Genomic DNA, 18783 nt, shown 5'->3' with positions numbered 1-18783 from the left:
AAATTTTGAGTTTAGTTTAGGAAAAAATACTATTGCACACTTTTGACTGTAACCTTAACATACATGCCCCTTCTAAACTTTTAAAACTAATGCTTATCCATGTGCATAATGCATATGCAATTAATAGTTTTTTTTTTTTGGGAGCTAAAATCAGTCTTTTGTGTTTATTAAACAAAGCCATGTAAAGTTTCCGCAATCTAATTTATGAGGACTTAAAATGCTTAATGTTAAAGGGTCTGCAAACCTGTAATGTGTAGCCAAATATGCAATTTATTCCAAGTATATATGGTTTGGTGCAGGGGCCCCATGACGCTTTTACAATCGTCCTTCTAGTGGTATTTCATCACATTTTATGTTTACTAAATAAATTCTCGTTGTTTGAAATTGAATTTCTATTTTTTAACAAGTGGAGAGCTCAAATTTTGTTTTATTTGACGTCTAAAAAGTTTAAGTACATGGCTATTTGTTAACCGAATGGGTTTTGTAGTCTAAAAATAACTGGACGGGAATGACACTTTTTGAAGTTTAGGGAGACATTTGTAACAAGGGGTATATTTTTGGAGATGTAAGCATATTCTTCCCTTTTTTTTATTTTTATTTTGGGTTTATGCTGTGAACCTAATTAGGCCAACAGATCTAATGAACCTTATTGACCGGATGGTTTTGCTTCTCTCAAGTCACAAATCATGAAAATTTATGATTCATAATTTCGTTTGCTTGTGTTACAAGTCTATTTAAGAAGCTTGTTTTAGTGCTTAATTTATTTATTCTTACTCATGGGACAAAAACTAGCTTTTTTATTCTCTTAATAAATTTCTTTTGTTATCTAAAAAGAAGCAGTCAAACATAATCCTTGGAAGCAATTATAATTACAGTCTTATCTGTTGTTACTTGAAAGCTTTTTTATTTGATATTTGAGTCATAGTTTCATTCATATAAGTTGCGCATTATGCTAACGTGTGTTACTCATGAAGAATTGATCCATATATTCTATTTTGTGAATGATGTAGTATGCAGAGCCTGAGAACATCTTTGTGCAATTTTTTGAAACCAAGTCCATTTGTTTCTATTTACTCCATGGATCCTTCTTTAGGAAAGTTTAGTTCATAACTGCACGTTTTGATTTTTGAGGAACCTATTTATTTAAATGATTCATTTCATTTTCAAAGAAGTGGGTGTTGTACTCATGAGGCATCTAGAGAAGCTCCTTTGGACCTTGTTGGTTGCGGTAACTCTTTGATGGAGTAGGAGCATCGACTTGCTGGTGATCTGCTCATCTGCGTATGATTTGAATTTGTGAGGGCTTGCTTATGGAGGCGGATTGTAAATCTAGGGGCACTGATATGAGACCTAATGCTGGTAAAGCATGTAAGAAGGCATCTTCCACCAAGGTGTATACTAATTATACTGAGGGTGGGAAGGACTAAAAAGGGGAAATTTTCTTGTTAATAATTGTATTGAATTTTGATGCACAAGTGAGTGAGTTTTTGAAAACAAGTACAAATGGAAATTTGTCTATTGAGGAAAGGATGATTGTTCAAGATAGGCTTAGAGAGGAAGGGTAAAGAAGCAATTTTTACTTGGGAGGAAAAGAAATGGGTGATGTATTGGACAATGAGATTGAATTTGATAGTGATTTTGTTTATGCCAGGTCTATTATTGGGTGAGGTTTGTAAACACCTTGGATATATTTCTAATTCCTTTGACTTATGTAGGTATATGTGGTATGTGACACCATCTCCATGTAAAGGTTTGGAGGGTGTTTCTATTTATGAGGAAGATGGATTGGATAAAGAGTTGCTGGTGGGTAATCAAAGCAGGGATGAAATTTTGTCCCCCCTTTTGGAGGAGATTAGTGGGAAGAATATCAAAACTCATAGTTGATGGATAAAATGGGGTTGTGCTATCTTATCTTATAGGAAAAGAAGTTTTCTTGGATGGTGGTAAAAGTAGGGCAAGGATATGTCAAGTTGACACAATAGAATACTCAAAGTCAACTTTACTAAAAAATTTTAAGCTCAAAACTTGACTTGAACTTGATCATTCTCAAAATTGTTGAATTTAAGACAAAAGTATTTTGTAACCATCGTGATGAACTCTCCTATCATATTGTTGTGGATGGACAAACAAGAAATGACATGCATCCATAGGCATAACATCACACAAAACCTAGTCATTGTACTTTATACCAATTGGAAAAAAAAACAATTAAGACACCATATGGTTACGATTTTGGCATCTCAATTTGTTAGGATAAGGATCTGTGTAGTTTTGAGTTGCAACTTGTCTACTATTTGTGTAGATACAACATTAGCGCAAGCTCCACTATCAATAATGACGTCATAAATCTTCTCATTAGAACTGCATTGGATGTGATTTGCACCTGACCCAATCTTCATCTTTTTCATGGACAACACTCAAACTACTTTGAATGACAAGAAAATCTCCTTGGTCAATAATAAGTTACTTCCTCTTTCTTATTTAAGCAAATTAGTGTGCCATCCCCATCTTCTCTCTTCCTTTGTAATAGAAAAGATTTTGCAATTTGTATAATCAAAAGCAATATGTCCATATCTTGACAAATGATACCTAAAGCACTTCTTTGAGCTAGCATTTGACGAACAAGATAACTTAAGGACATCCCCGGTGCCACCTTTTTGGTGCTCTATAAGAAAAGGATTTTGTTGGTGTATTAGGCTTATACATGGATGCACTCCTTCACACACTTTGAAGAGCTTTTACTAATTCCAGACTTGAAATCACTCCTTCAAACTCTATTTTGTTGTTTTTTCTACTCTTATTGCAAGTTTCTTGACATCATTAAAACTCCAATGAGGCTATAATCTCAACATTGCGTTGATCTCCTCTTTCAACCCTCCCAAATAGCAAGCAATTGTTTGTTCTTTAGGTTAAACTATGTCACACTTCCACATTAGCTACTCAAATTACATTGTGTATTGTCATGGGCTGAACTCTATACACCTTGTGAAGGGTCATGTGGCACTAGCTAAAATACTCTCTTGCTTAACTATTCAGCCAAAGATTATTGTGGTTTACCACAAGAACACATTCATGATAATTGAGTGAAAAGTAAGCGGGAGCAGTAAGCAATTCATGAATGCAAATGACAAGCAAGATGTAAACATTGAAGTAACGTAAGTTATTAACAACACCTCCATAAACAACGCGTGTTTAGCGAGGGAGGCGAGTAGACTAAACAGATTTACAAAAGCTAGTGAGTTTGATGAACACTCATCATTCCCTAAAGAGATTTATACGCTATTTTAGCTCTAACACTAGGAAAAGTAAAAATGTCTGAGGAGTCATACTTCTACTTTACACTAAAAGGCTTACACATACTCAAAACATAAAACCTATACTATTATGTACATAATGGTAACCCATCTTATACACCCAGGACAAGTGGTCATAGGCAATCATAATGCCCTGAACAAGCTTGACTCGTGACATTCTCCCCTACTTATGTAGTCGATGTCCTTGTAGATTTTGACACTAGGTACTCTTCAACTTTGTCCGCAAACGGTTACAAATCTTCCACTGAAGTCCAACTGATTTTTAGTCTCCAAGGCCTTTCCACTTCACTAGTTCCCGTTTGGTTTGCATAATGAAATTGAAGTAGGAAAAGAATAAAGGGGAGAATGGAATCAAGGCAGGAATGGAATTGCTTCTAGAATGCAATTATTGTGTTTAGTTAGTAACATGGAATGATTGTAGGCATCCAGTTTCACTTTCTTTCCAAGATTTGGTATTCTTCAATGACTTATATAATGGAATGAAAAGTAAGCCATTTTTTATAAAAACCCCTAACAAATGATTATTGTCCTTAAAATAATAATTAGTATTATTTTTGTATTTTTTATTAATTTGTGTTGTTTTTTTTTTTATTATTATTTTATTGTTTTAATAATAGTGATTATTATTAGTGTAATTATTATATTTTATTATTGTTATTACTATTTGAATTATTTTTATAACAATTATTTTCCTCAATGTTTTAAAAGGCGAAGGCGTAAGGCGAGACGTTTTAACCCTTAAAAGGTGAGGCATAAGCTTTAAGGCGTTGGGCGTAAGCCTTTTAAGAATTTATTTTTAAGATTAAAAAATGTAAATAAATTTTATGTATTTTTGAAATAAAGAAAAATTAAGAAAATCACAAATATAATGTAAGAAATAAAAATTGTATATACTTTGCAAACTACTTGTCAACTATTCAAAAATTGCTAACTTGAATTAATGACATAAATCATGACAAGAGATAGCTATACTATGACATAGTCCAAACTATTTTCATGATCTAAGATATAACTCTCTATTATTTTGGAAAGATTGAGGTTCAAGAGTTCTAGAAATCAACTCATATTATGCGATTCCTTTTATACAAACATGTAGTTAAAATTTTTTGACCAATTTGTTACTTGAGAATCACACACCCAAAATGCATAAGCTTCAACTAAAAAGGCACAAAACGCGTGCCTTTTGTGAAAATGCGTTAGCCTTAGCATATAATGTCTTAGCCTTTTTGGAATTTGGTATTTTAGGTTTGAGCCTTAAGGCGTTCTAGGTATGTTGTGAGGCTCGCTTCAATTGAGCCTTTTAAAACATTGATTATCCTTAAAATAAATTTTTTTTGTTTTTATAATTTTGGTTGTTGTTGTTGTTGTTATTATTTTACAATAATAAATATTATTTTTTACAGTAATTATTATTATTTGTTATTATTTATTATTACTTTTATGATAATTATTATCCTTAAAATAATAATAATTATTTTGGCTTTTTTTATTATTAATATTGTTGTTGTTGTTATTAGTATTTTTATAATAATAAATACTATTGTTATTACAATTATTAAATTATTATTTTTATTGTAATAGTAATAATAATTAGCATTTCTAGTATTTGTTGTTGTTTTTAGAATATATATATATATATATTTATTTATTTTTTATAAAATGAGTCTAATTCTATGCAATGATGATCGATTCCAACTTATTTGGATTGGAATCACAATTCTCCCATTCGTAGGAATTATATTTCTATCGAAATACGATTCAACCCTTGATTCTGCAAATCCAGTGTAGAAATACGATTCCATTCCAGGCCTAATTGTGCAAACCAAACGAGGGGTAAGAACTCGTGTCGCTTTTTCCTTAATGATGTGAACTTTCTGTCTGTAAGGATGACTTCAACTTCTCTTCTATCAAGTTGGGATGTCTTTAGTGGTGCTTTGGTTGATTGACTTCTGCTTGGATCTTTAGTGTTGGTGTTGAATGGCTTGAGGTAGTTGATGTGAAACACAAGATGCAATTTTATCCAAACTGGAGGATCAACCTTGTAAGAAGCCTTCCCGACTTTAGCCAAGATGAGGACTGGTCCTTCATATTTGTGAAGTAGTCTCCTATCTTGACCCCATAGTGACCCGATTTGTTTAGGATGGAGCTTAACAAGAACCAAGTCATCCTTGTTGAAGTGCAACGGTCTTCTTCCTTTATTTGCCCACTTCTTCATTCGCTTGGAAGCTTTCTCCAAGTAGGCTTGGGCACTCTGCATTTTGTCTCCATTGTTTGGTGAAGGTGTTTGCTCTTGGACTCTTTCCGTTATACGACTCATCCACTATTTGAGGTAACAGTGACTGCTGACCTGTAACAAGCTCAAAAGGACTTTTAATTATTGTTGAGCTCCTTCGGATATTGAAATAGAACTAAGCCAAATTGAGCAGTTGCACCCAATTCTTTTGATTGGTGGTGAGAAAGTGGTGCAACTAATTCTTTAGTAGCCTATTGAATCTCTTTGTTTGTTCATCTATTTGTAGGTCATAGCTTTTGAAGAGATGTCAAGTTGTGAACTGTGGATTTTGAAAAGTTTTGTCTAGAAATTGCTTGTGAATCTTGAGTTTCTGTCATCGATAATGTCTTGGGGAACACTCTAATACTTCACAATATGTTTAAAGAACAATTGTGCTGTCTCCTTTACTGAACAATACTTTGGTGCAACCAAGAAAGTACCATATCTCGAAAACTTGTCTATAAAAACAAGTATAGACCTTATGTCTCCCACTTTGGGTAGGCTGGTGATGAAGTCAAGGGAGACACTCTCCTACGGTCTTGCTTACTTAAAGAGGCTCTAGTAGCCTTGCAATCTTCTTCCACTCCCCTTTGTCATACTGGCAAGTGAGACAAGTTTGGGTATACTCAACCACCTTATCATACATGTGTGGCCAGTAATACCTCCGCTTTAACAATGCCAAAGTGCGATGTCGTCCTAGATGACCTGCCCACATGGCGTCATGACACTCTCTTAGTAGTGTCTCCCTTAATTCTCCAGCTTGAGGCACAAAGATCCAGTTCCTATGTGTCGTCAACAATCTATCCTCTAACTAGAACTGACGTGCTTTGCCCTCTTCTCCGAACTTTATGAGGTTTTGGGCAATTTGATCTTTGGTAAGGTTCTCCTTAATGCACTCTTGCATTGTCATGGTAATTTGATTGTCAATTGTGTTACCATTTGTAAGGCCACAAGCTCGACCTTCTTGCTCGGTGCATTTGCGACTTAGTTTATTTGCTGTGCGTTGTGCCCAAATAAGAAATCAAACTCCGACAAAAATTCCTACCAACGGGCCTGCTTGGGTGATAACTTTGTCTGTGTAAAGAAGTGACTAACAACCGAGTTTTATATTTTCACCACAAACTTCAACCCAAGTAGGTAATGTCGCCACATGCGAAAGCAATATAACACCACTAACATCTTTTGTTGAGTTGTGTGTCACCGTTAAGCTTTGCTAAGCTTATGATTCTCGTACGCAACAGGATGCCTATCTTGTAACAAGACTTCCCCAAGGGCATAGTCTAATGCATCTGTTTGTATCTCGAAGGGTTTCATGATGTTTTACCGAAGCTCGCATCTAGCTTCCTTCAAGTTGTCAAAGATTCCTTGATACTTCTCAGTCCAATTCTACTGATAGCCCTTCTTTAGTAGCTCCGTTAATGAGGCAGTTCTCCTTGAGTACTCCACAAAATTTCGGTAATAGTTGACAAGTCTTAGAAAGGGCGCAACAATTTCATTGTCATTGGGATCTATCAGTCTTGATTAGCTCTCACCTTCTCCATATCCTGCTGAAAATGACCTTGTTCAATCACATGACCAAGGAAAATACTCCACTAAGCAAAAGAGCACTTCTTTGTCTTCACATAAAGCCTGTTCTCCTTCAGCTTGTTGAACATATTCTGTAGATGCTCTTTATGTTTCTTTAGAGTAGAACTGTAGACAACAATGTTGTCCACGACAAACTTGTTAAGATGCTCATGAAATACTTGGTTCTTCAAGGTGTCGAATGTCATTGGCGCATTCTTTATCCTAAGGGTATCGCTAAGAAATCATACACCCTATAATGTGTCACATAGATCATCTTTGGTTCATCACCATCTGCTATCTTCATGGGATATTAGACTGATTAAGTCAATTTTGGAGAAGTACTTTGCATGACTTAGTTGGTCAAACAAATTAGCAATCAGTGGAATGGAATACTTGTTGAATAGTCACTTTGTTGAGCACGCGGTAGTCCACACACATTTGCATTCTCCCATCATGTTTCCTTTGAAACAACACTGGTGCTCCAAATAATGCTTTGGAGGGATGCATATAATATGCTTCTAATAACTCATCAAGTTGTTTTCACCATTTGATATGACTCTTTAGCAAGTGACTTTACCTTTGGTAACAATTTGATTTCATGCTCCACATTCTTTCGTGGAGGCAAGTTGTGAGGTAGCTTGTTTGGCATCACAACTTTACACTCATAAACACAACTTGTATGGTAGTACGACCCACTCTTGGCCTACTTCTTCATCTAGCACCAGTGTGGCAATTTATGCTATTCACACTTTCTCAAACCCTTCTTAAGTTGCATGGCTTAGATGAACTTTTCATTGTGGCCTTTCTTTGCAATAGCTTGCACCATGCAAGGGTGGTCTCCCATTAGACAAAGGTAGCTAGCAAATGTCATCAGTACCGCCTTAATCTCTCTCAAGAATTGCTTTCGAAGAATCATTTGGAAATCATCCATCGATACAGCTATGAAATTCGCATTGTTCCACCCATTTTCCAAGCTTTACAGTCACTTTCTTGGCTAATCCTATAGTACACTAAGCTGCGGAGTTAATTGCTTTCATGCATCTTGAGCCCTTCTCTAAGTTCAAGTCGAGTTTCTGCCCTTTTGCCTTTGGGAAAAAATTATGCGTAGCCCTAGTATCCACCATAGCACGACTGCACGAGTGCTCTACCCATTGATTTGAAGATTCACAAACATTAATCCTTTCGCTTAGGTAACATCTATATCTTTTGTCTGTCTCTCCAATGCGTTCAGTAATCGCATTGCACCCATTCTTGTGGTTTCTTCCTCATCCTCATCATCTTCTATTGCCCTTTCTGCAATGGAAGCTTGTGAGGCATTGAGTGATGACTTGTGATAGTAATTAGTAACTTTGTGAGGGCCTCGACATAAGAAGCATGCCATCTTATCCTTACCACTAGGTGTGTTGAACGGCCGAGATAAAAAGCTTCTTTTGAAGTTGATGCTTGGTGTTGGCTCCCCCACTTTAGGGTTTGCCCTTCTTGAAAGACTTCCATTGTTTTCACCTATGCCACTCTCTTTGGACAGTGTGGAACTCCCTCTTGCGTAATCAGTCAAGCATTTTGCAGCCACCTGTGTGGTAGGTAAGTCTTGAACTCTTTGTCAATGAAGTTTTGCCCTAAACCATGGTTTCAACCCCTTAAGAAAATAGAGCAAGTTGTCTTTCTTTGACATGCCCTAGATATCCAATATCAAAGCAGAGAATTGTTTTACATACGCCCTGATTGTACTAGTGTGCTTAAGGTCTCTCAGTTTATTTGAGAATTGTACTCAACATTCATAGGAAAGAATTGGGCCTTAAGATCTCTTTTCAAGTTTGCTCAACAATCAATGACACAATGTCCACTCTCAATTCCATTGTACTTGGTATGCCACCATAGTTAGGTGCCACCATTCAAGTACATTGTTGCCATGGATACTTTTGCCTGCTTCGAGTTGGTCCTCACCATAGGAAAGTATTGCTTTATGTCAAATAAGAAGTTTTTCAACTCCTTAGTGTCATGGGCACCCCTATACATTTTGGGTTTTGGCAGCTTTGTTCTTCTATACTCCATAGTATTGGAACTTCCCATATCAAGAATCATTAGGTTCATCTTAACATTCACATCTGCCATTTGAACCTGTAAAGTTTCTATCAGTGCATGGAGGTCCTCTGACATCTCCACAATAGAACCCTGTTGATATTTTTGTTATTGGTCTAATGCATCAACAAGTTTAGCTAGTTTGGCCATCTCCACGGCTACATTGTTGGTTGAATCAACCTGTACCTCTCCACGGATACATTGTTGGTTGAATCAACTTATGCCTTTTGCGCCTTAATCCTTTCGGTATTGGTTGGCATGGTCTCTTACCGATGCTTAACATAATCCCATAATATGAAGGTAACAGAACTCATGTAGCTATTAACCAAGCTCTGATACCAACTGGCATTGACCGAACTCTCCACACCTTGTCAAGGACTATGTGGCACTAGCTAAAGCACTCTTACTTAACGAGTCTGCTAAAGACTATTGTAGTTTACCATAAGAACACATTCACAATAGTTGAATAAAAAGTAAGCGGATGCAGTAAGCAATTCATGAAAGTGAATGGCAAGCAAGTGGTAAACATTGAAGTAAAATAATTCATTAACAACACCTTCGTAAGCAAAATGTGTTAAGGGAGGCAAGTAGGCTAAACACGTTTACAAAAGCTAGTGAGTTTTATAAGACTGATGAACACTCACCCTCCCCTAAAGAGCTTTATACGCTATTTTAGCTCTAGCACAAGGAAACGTCAAAATGTCTAAGGAGTCATATTCCCACTTTACACTAAGGCTTACACATGCTCAAAGCATAAAACCTATACTACTAAATGTACATGATGGTAACCCATCCTATGCACCAAAGAAAAGTGGTCATAGGCAAGCATAATGCCCCTAAACAAGATTGGCTCGTGACATATACCTATGTAGGGATAGATATCTTTGCTCATGTTTTTCTTGCCCATAGAGTGTTGGAAAGAATCTTCTTTTTAGCTCCCTTTCCATTTTCTCCTGTGACTTGATCTTGCTTTGTCCTTCATATGCTCTCTCCTTCTTGAGATTTTCCCACCTTCAAGTTGATCTTGCTTTGTTCTTCATTTGAGTATTACTTGAAATCAAACACCCTCTCAATAGTTTGAAGCCAATTGTTGAATTCATTAGGTTGCATTCTCCCTTTGATTGGTAGATCCATTCTTGCATCAAAATCTTAAGGAAACTTTTGATTTCATTGTCTATGGTGATAAGATGAAGATCCATCACTTTAATCATGTGGTGCACATGATAGAGTGGATTAACATTATTGTCATCATCATTGCTTGAGCCATTTTTGGTCATTTTCATCACCAGCATTATTCTCATAATGGCCAAGATGTTGTTCTTGTTTTTGCCTTCTCATCTCATCCATTTCTGAATCACAAATATTTCTCTCATATTGCTGTTGCGCATGATGACCATGAACAGCCATGAGGACCTTGGCTTAGACACCAACTCATATCGGGTTGCTAGAAATGAGGAACTAGCAGATCACACACACAAACACACCTAAAAGGTAGGTAGCTTTGTTCACTACTCAATGGAATCAACCACAGAGATACAGAATGAAGGAAACTCACCACTCTAAAGATACAAATAGCCTACTACTTCAGAGATACAGAGTTTAAAAGATACTCCTCATGAAGGAGATACAGAACTGAATAGAAACAAGGCAAAGGCTGAGAGTCAAATTTTCATTTAGAAACACTGTATGTCCTCACCCATGGTTGGGGATGCTTTAATAGACTTAGGGCGGTCATCCAAGCATATGAAAATGCTACTTCATGTTTTCCTGGTAGAAATAACTGACTTCGATTGAGAAAGACTCAAAGTACTCTCCTTGACACATTTTCTTACATAGGATATGCAAACATACTCAAAGTCTGCTTAAACCAGCAAACTACACACTTATTCGAATGACCATAACTTTTAGTAGAAGACTCCAACTAATGTGTAAATTAATCTGTTGGAAAGATCTCTTTTTCAACTTGAAATCCATAGGTGATGTGCATATTGCCAGCTCTAAAACCTTCACAAAATTTGGCTCAAAATTGGGCAAAAATCCTGCTGGTCCGCGACTTCGAAAGATGAATTTGTTTGCATCATTAAATCACATTTCAGCAGCCCAAATTCAGTAGAACTCTTTTAGAGACACTCCAGTATCAACCAGCGCACATTCATTCCCTCTCTCTCTTTTGCCATTCTTTGCTACCATCTCCACCCCTACAACAATGTCCACTTTAGCTAACAATCACCTAATCTTGCAACAACCTTCATTCAACCAAATTATTACTGCCTAAATAGAATTATGGATAAACCATCCTCAAACTCGGCGCAAACCTCCTTCATATCTATAATACCCTCATTTTCCGCAGTCTGAGCCATCACTATATGATCCAATTTTCTGTGCACGTGAACTGACTTATCTCAGAATCATTTAAATTTATCCATAAATCCAGAAAGCACAGACTAGCTGCTGTATATGCCCCTATTTTTGAAGGTGCAGTATAATCAAGAGAGGAGTGAAGTTTGATGAAGAAGAGCTAAATTGCAATCCAAAAAAGGAGGTGAGAGTGGGGGGAACTAAAAAGAAAGAAAAAACAAGGACATGGCATTGATGAAGAAGAGCTAAATTGCAATCCACAAAAGTGGGTCAGAGAGAGAGAAAAGCATAAGGGGGGGAAGCTGAAAAGAAAGAAAAACAAGGACATGGCATCACTGGAGTGTCAAAAATGGCATTTTTGTTGCAGGGAAGAAAGAAGGGGCAACGAAGCAAATTTTCTGTGGGAGGAGAAAAGGAAAGAAGAGGAGAACACCATACAGGAGAAAATAATGGAGAGAAGAAAAGGGAAAGATGAGATACAAGACAGAGATGTGGTTCTGATGTAAGGGGATATCAGGTCGCTTATGGAAGGGCGGAAGTGGAGAGGGGAAGAAACGAAAAAAAGAGTGAGGAACAAAAGGAAAACAAGAAAGAAGAAAAGAAAAAGAAGAAAACTGGGAAGCCAGTTCAAAGCCAAACAAGAACCAGTTTATGGGGAAACCAAGACTGTATGGTGGCACAATGCTGAAGAAAGTCCCAGTTTGAGATATGATCCATTATCTCAATGTCAGGATTTGAAATTTAATAGAAAAAAAACTAAATGAAATTAAAGTAATAGAAAAAAAGAGAGAAGACAACGTAGAGGAAAATGAGAAAGAAAGGAAAAAGAGGATATAGAAGAGAAGGAGAAAATAACCCAAAAAGAAAAAAGAAAGGAAAGTAAGAAAGCAAAAACAGTAGCCAAAAAAAGGGAAGTAATGAAAATAAACTTTTGTTTAAAGTGCCCCCTCTCCCTCCCCCCCCCCCCCCCCAAAAAAACATGCACGCACAAAAAGAAAAAAATTAAAGAAAATTAAAGTCAGAAAAAAAAGAAAAACAGAACGTAAAGGAAAATGAGAAACAAAGGAGGAGAAGGGGCAGACAAAAAGGAGAAAAATGACAAAAAGAAGAAGAGGGAAGGAGCCAAAAAAAACAAAAAAAAAAAGAAAAGAAAGGAAAGGAAAGTAATGAAAATAACCATGGTTTGAAGCCTCCCCACCCACCGAAAAGGAAAAGAGCTCATTTGTGACTTTAGTTAATTGCTAGTGTTGATAGTATATGCTGCAAATTTCTAGCATGCAGGAGGGGATGGTTGGCCATCAAATTCTTGCATAAGCATTAAGGACACCAGGAAGGCATAAATATAATTATGATTGATTGTTGTTGTCTTGATATCCCCACCCAATCGGACTAAAGGCCTGGTTGAGTTTTTGTCATGGTATCTGCCAAATGTTGTTTTGAAAAATTATGAGAAATTGGTAGAAAATACATTGCTTGTTTACATTTTTTATGCATTAACAATCAGGTAACTGGTTTGCTGATTTGATTATTTTGTGTAATTGAAATTTGGAGATCTTAAGTACACAGTAAGATCTAATATTTTGTCTGTGCAAAGAAGTAGAGGTCTGATGATTGGAAGGCAGCGAGGGCACATAATGAAAGTGGATTTGTCTATGAGGGCAGGGTTGAAGGTTTTAATGGTGGAGGTTTGCTGGTTCGTTTTAATTCTATTGTGGGTTTTCTTCCCTTCCCACAGCTAAGCCCCTATCATTCATGTAAAGGTAATAGTTCTTTGTATTTAAAAAAATTTTTTTTTCCTCTTTTTTGTGGATGCTTTGTTTATAATGGTTATCATGAACAAAAAGCATCTCAGACATTGGTGATAGATTGGACTAAGTTCATTCTTTGCATTTTACTAGTAGTTGTAGTCCAGAAATGTTTTCATGCGATATTTAACCACTTATTGATTTATCTAAAGCAAAATAATGCATATCCTCGTTTAGTGAGATTACATATATTTGAGTTTTCAAAGAATCTTTTGTCAGTCACTTTAATTGACAATTTCTATAGAATCTTATTTTTTAGAATAATTTGAGAGTTAAGGCATTGCTTTAAATATGAAATCAATTGAATTTTTAACAAAGAAAAAAATACACACTGGGTTAGAGAAGTTGAAGAGAAGGAGACAAGAAGAGATTAGAGGCAGAAGCAGCAGTTGGCAGTCCCCTGGAGGTTACGTATTGCTCTGAGTCTGCCATATTTATATATTAACTATAAGAAATATTAAGGGAAAAAAATTCCCTCCCCACTTCACACCAAATAATTATTAAAATAAGATGTTCCCTTCTAACACTTCCTGTCTTTCCCTTAAGCTAGATGTGCATAACCATCACTTAACCTAGCTTGTTACAACAATTAGATAAGTTGGGTTTACTTAAATCCTTTTTGAAAACATCTCGTAGCTGATTTATAGATTTCAATAATGGAATCCTCACAACCTTGTTCAACTGAGCATCACTCACAAAATGATACTCAGCTTCAATGTGCTTTGTCCTCTAATAAAACACTACGTTGCTAGCAATATAAATGGCATCTTGAATTATCACAAAACATATCTATGGGCATTTTTAACAAGAATCCTATCTCTAACATAAGAAATTCAACAACACGAGCTCCCTAATCCTTTGAGCCATAATTCAATATTTGGCCGAGCATTGGGTCTTGCTACAATAGTTCATTTCTTGCTATGCTAGATAACAAGAGTAACCCACAAATGTATAGTATTAACTATTGGGTATCTTTGATCTTCAATACAGTTAGCGTATCTACAATAGAGTATCCCATGATCTCACAGTTTCTGAAATATTCGTTATAAAAAGTTAGAAATGGAGAAGAGAAGAAGAGAAAAAACAATTGGCAGCTTTACACAGGGCTCGAGGTATGCCCTCTTATATATTAGTAATAAAGAAACATTCAGACAAAAAAAACCCATTCACACCAAAAAATTACTAAAATAGCCTATTGTGTTCTAACACTACCCCTTAAGTTGGTGGTCTATAAATATCACCTAGAAAAGGCAAGATTTAATAAAATCTTCTTGAAAGCATGGCCTAGTCTATAGATTTCACAAGTGTGGTCCCCACAACTTTCTTCAACATAACATCCATCAACAAAGTGACAGTCAACTTCAATGTTCTTAGTCCTCTTATGAAACAGTGGGTTTCTAGTGATATAAATGGCAGCTAATTATGAAAAAACATTTCTATGGGATTTGTTATGAAGAATTCCATCTCTAACACAAGAGACTTCAACCATATATGCTCACTTATGGATTATGGTATCAGTCATAGCTTCAGCACTAGATCTTGCTACAATAATTTGTTTCTTGCAATGTCATGTAGCTAGATTATCTCACTCAAATGTACAACAACCAATAGTGGACCTTGGATCAGTAACTGAGTTAGACCAATCTATGGAGTATCCATGATCTCACACTTTCTATTACATTTAGACCTTTGAGATACCGTAGAATCCTATATACAACATTTTTGTGTGGTTGTTTGGGATTTTGTGACTCACCATCCTAGCATCAAAGGATATGTTAAATTTAGTAATAGTCTAGTAGATCAACCTGCCAACCAACTGCTAATCTTGATGTTTGTCTTCAAAATCTAGACATGTGCAAGTTTCCCTGCATGAGGGTCATGTGCTTGGACAACTTCATGTGGGACTTGTAGGAATATCAACTGGTTTGGCTCCTAACATAACAATCTCACTTAACAAGATAGGTTTAGTCTTTTCTTACACTGCACAATATCAATTAACAACAACAACAACAACAAAACCAAGCCTTAAGTCCCACTAGGTGGGGTTGGCTATATGAATCTTTTTTTGTCAATTTATGTGATCATGGACCATTTATTTTGACAAATTTAGGGCTATTAAATCTTTATAAACAATCTCATTTCAAGTTATTTTAGGTTTACCCCTACCCCTTCTACTGCCCCTCATAGTAACTAACTAACTCTTCCTTATTGGCGCACTATGTAGCCTATATTGCAACTTCCCAAACCATTTGAGTCGCCCCTTGCTTATCTTATCTTCTATAGGAGCTACACCTAACTTACCGCAAATATGTTCATTCCTTAATTTATCTTTCAGTGTTATACCAGTCATCCATCTAAGCATTCTCATCTCGACAACTTTTACTTTTTGAATATTTTGTTTCTTCGTCACCCAACATTTCTGATCCATATAGCATAGCTGGTCTTATAGATGGCCCATGAAACTTCCTTTTTAATTTTAAGGGTATTTTACAATCACATAGCACACTTGAAGCACTTCTCCATTTTATCCAACCTGCTTTAACTCTATGCATTACATCATCTTCAATTTCTTCTTTAGCTTGCATAATAGATCCAAGGTACCGAAATCTACAAGTGCTCTTTATTTTTTCATCGTCAAGTTTAACTTTATCTCCAATATTCCTGCTATTATTATTGAAATTACATTTCATATATTCTGTCTTATTTCTACTTATCATAAAGCCTTTAGATTCCAAAGCTTCTCTTCATAATTCTACCTCTAGATTCCAAAGCTTCTCTTCATAATTCTAACTTAGCCTCTAGTCCGCCCCTAGTTTCATCAATCAATACAATATCATATGCAAACAACATACACCATGGAACCTTATTTTGATGGCTCTTAGTCAGTTGGTCCGTCACTAAAGGCAAAAGGATAAGGGCTCAAGGCAGATCCTTGATGTACACCAATGGGGATTGGAAATTCTCTAGTTTCTCCATCTATAATCCGTATACTAGTCATTACTCCATCTTACATATTCTTAATGACATTAGCATACCTACTACATAAATCCTTTTTTTTTTTTCTAAATCTCACCATAGAATTTCCCTAGGTACCCTATCATATGCTTCCTTTAAGTCAATAAATACCATATGCAAGTCCGTCTTCTTTTTTCTAAGATTTTTCATCAATCTTCTTAAAAGATATCTAGCTTCTATGGTAGATCTCCCAGGCATAAAACCAAGTTGATTTTTAGAGACCTTCATTTCTAGCCTTAATCTTTGTTCAACTACCCTTTCCCACAATTTCATCGTATGACTCATAAGTTTAATTCCATGATAGTTATTACAATTTTGAATATCTCTTTTATTTTTGTATATAGGTATTAAAGTGATTTTCCTCTATTCATTTGGCATTTTCTTAGTTTTTATAGTTGTGTTAAATAAATTAGTTAACCATATATTCTGTTTATCACCTAAGCATTTTCAAATTTCAATTGGGATGTTATCCGGTCCTATAGCTTTTCCATTTTTCATCTTTTTTAGTACAACTTAACTTTGTTAACTCTAATTTTGCCAATAAATCTCATATTTTTAATCTTTTCCTCATTTGTCAATTTTTTTAAGCCATCTATTTGATTTTCATTAAACAACTTAAAGTAACTTCGTCATCGTTCTTTTATGTCTTTGTCCTTAACCAAGACAATATCATCCTCACTTTTTATACATTTTCATTTCCTAAGTCCTTACTCTTCCTTTCTTTAGCTTTAGCAAGTTTAAATATATCTCTTTCCCATTCTTTTGTATCTAATCTATCATACAAACTATTAAATGATCTATGCTTAGCTTCACTAACCACCTTTTGGCATCTTTTTTCGCCTCTTTATACTTTTCAAAGTTATCCATGTTTCTACATATTTGCAACGTTTTATACCAAATTCTTTTTGTCTTTACGACTTTTTGGACTTCTTTATCCTCCCACCAACTTTTTTTGCTATTTGAGAATTTTCCCCTTGATTCACCTATGTTGGCCTAACAAGGCTTAATCTCATTTTGATGATAACAAATCAAGGTTACTTAACATGTTTGTTTAAGTTAAGTTTCAGGGCTTAAGTGATTTTATGAAATCAAGTGAGCATGCTTGAAGAGTTTGAATGATATTTACACTTAAAGCTATGAGCCAAGATGGATATAAAGCGTCAAGTCATGAGGGACATGTACTTCATTAAAGAAGTGATTAAAGCTTAGAAGAATATTGGAAGCTTCACAACATGAAGACTTAGAAACTTAGATTGATCGTGTCAAAGTCTCATGTAAGTACTTCAAATTTCAATATTGATGATTAAAGCTCTGAGGATATATCATGGACTTAGAGACTTGGTTTTATACATGGAAAATATTTTCTGAAAGTCCAAATTAAGTTTTCCAAGTTATGAATTTAAGTTTTGGAACCAAACATTTAAAAACAAAGTGTGGCTGAAATGTCAGGCGACTGATGTTTCAACATCAGGCGACTGAAGTGCTAGTGACTTTGAAAATGAGCAAATAGAATGGGAACAGGCGACTGACCTATCGGGACCAGTTGATTGACCTTGTATTGACTTTCTAAATGCGCTATTTTTAAAAGAGCACAGGTGACTGACCCTATGGCACAGTTGACTGATGTTTATGTTTAAACTGTTAACAGCGCTGATATTGTTTCCAAATTTTGCATGATTGGTTTTCAAATTCAGAGAAAACTTGAGGGAAACTTTTTGAAACCCTAGTGTACTATAAATACATATTATTCTCGCACATTAGGATACGGCACGACACACATACAATTCAAATTTTTGGGTTATACTGCTGAAATACTTTTCCTGAAGAGGCTGTTGTGTTCTTGCTGAAATACTCACGAAAATTTGATTTGTTCTTCTGAAACTCACACTCTCTAATCAGATTTCTAGTGATATACTTTTCGAGCTTCAACTTCTATATTGATTTATTTGAAGTATTGTGATTCTAACGTGTACTAATCTGCTCTTTTGAGGAGTATTCTTTTGTACAAACAATCTTGCTTTGTTTGTGTTGTTTTTGACGATTCAAGGATTTTGAATCGTTGCCTAGCGAGAGGATTGTTCTTGTTAGAGAGGTGGACTCCAACTTGAACGAAGAGAGGCTTCCTTCACCTGGTAACGAAGTGGAAAGGAAATCCTCAAAGCGGGGTGCTTGAGGCAAGGATGTAGGCTGCGGCCGAACCTTGTAGAAAATTCGGTGTTCAGCTCTTCTTCCCTTACTCTTTTAATTTTTGTGGAGAACTTGCTGAAAATTGAAACTTGCTGAATATTGGATCTTGCTGAATGTTGGTTTGATTGTGATTGAATATATGTCAGTTGTATGGTTGAGTTGTTAAACTGAAAATTCAGACAAACAT

General features: G+C 35.7%; 1 protein-coding gene across 1 annotated transcript in view; it reads left to right on the top strand.

Moving 5' to 3' along the window:
* The window catches only part of LOC131151947 (uncharacterized), a 36588-nt gene that overhangs the window by 584 nt on the left and 17221 nt on the right, over positions 1-18783 (top strand). The window contains exon 2 of the mRNA XM_058103472.1: positions 13190-13349. Coding sequence (XP_057959455.1) covers positions 13190-13349 — 160 coding nt within the window. The remainder of the gene's footprint in view (positions 1-13189; positions 13350-18783) is intronic.

The sequence above is a fragment of the Malania oleifera genome, chromosome 3 (genome assembly GCF_029873635.1).
Source record: "Malania oleifera isolate guangnan ecotype guangnan chromosome 3, ASM2987363v1, whole genome shotgun sequence".
Classification (NCBI taxonomy): domain Eukaryota; kingdom Viridiplantae; phylum Streptophyta; class Magnoliopsida; order Santalales; family Ximeniaceae; genus Malania; species Malania oleifera.
The sequence above is the reverse complement of the archived record's forward strand: the minus strand, read 5'-3'. Positions and strand labels throughout refer to the sequence as shown.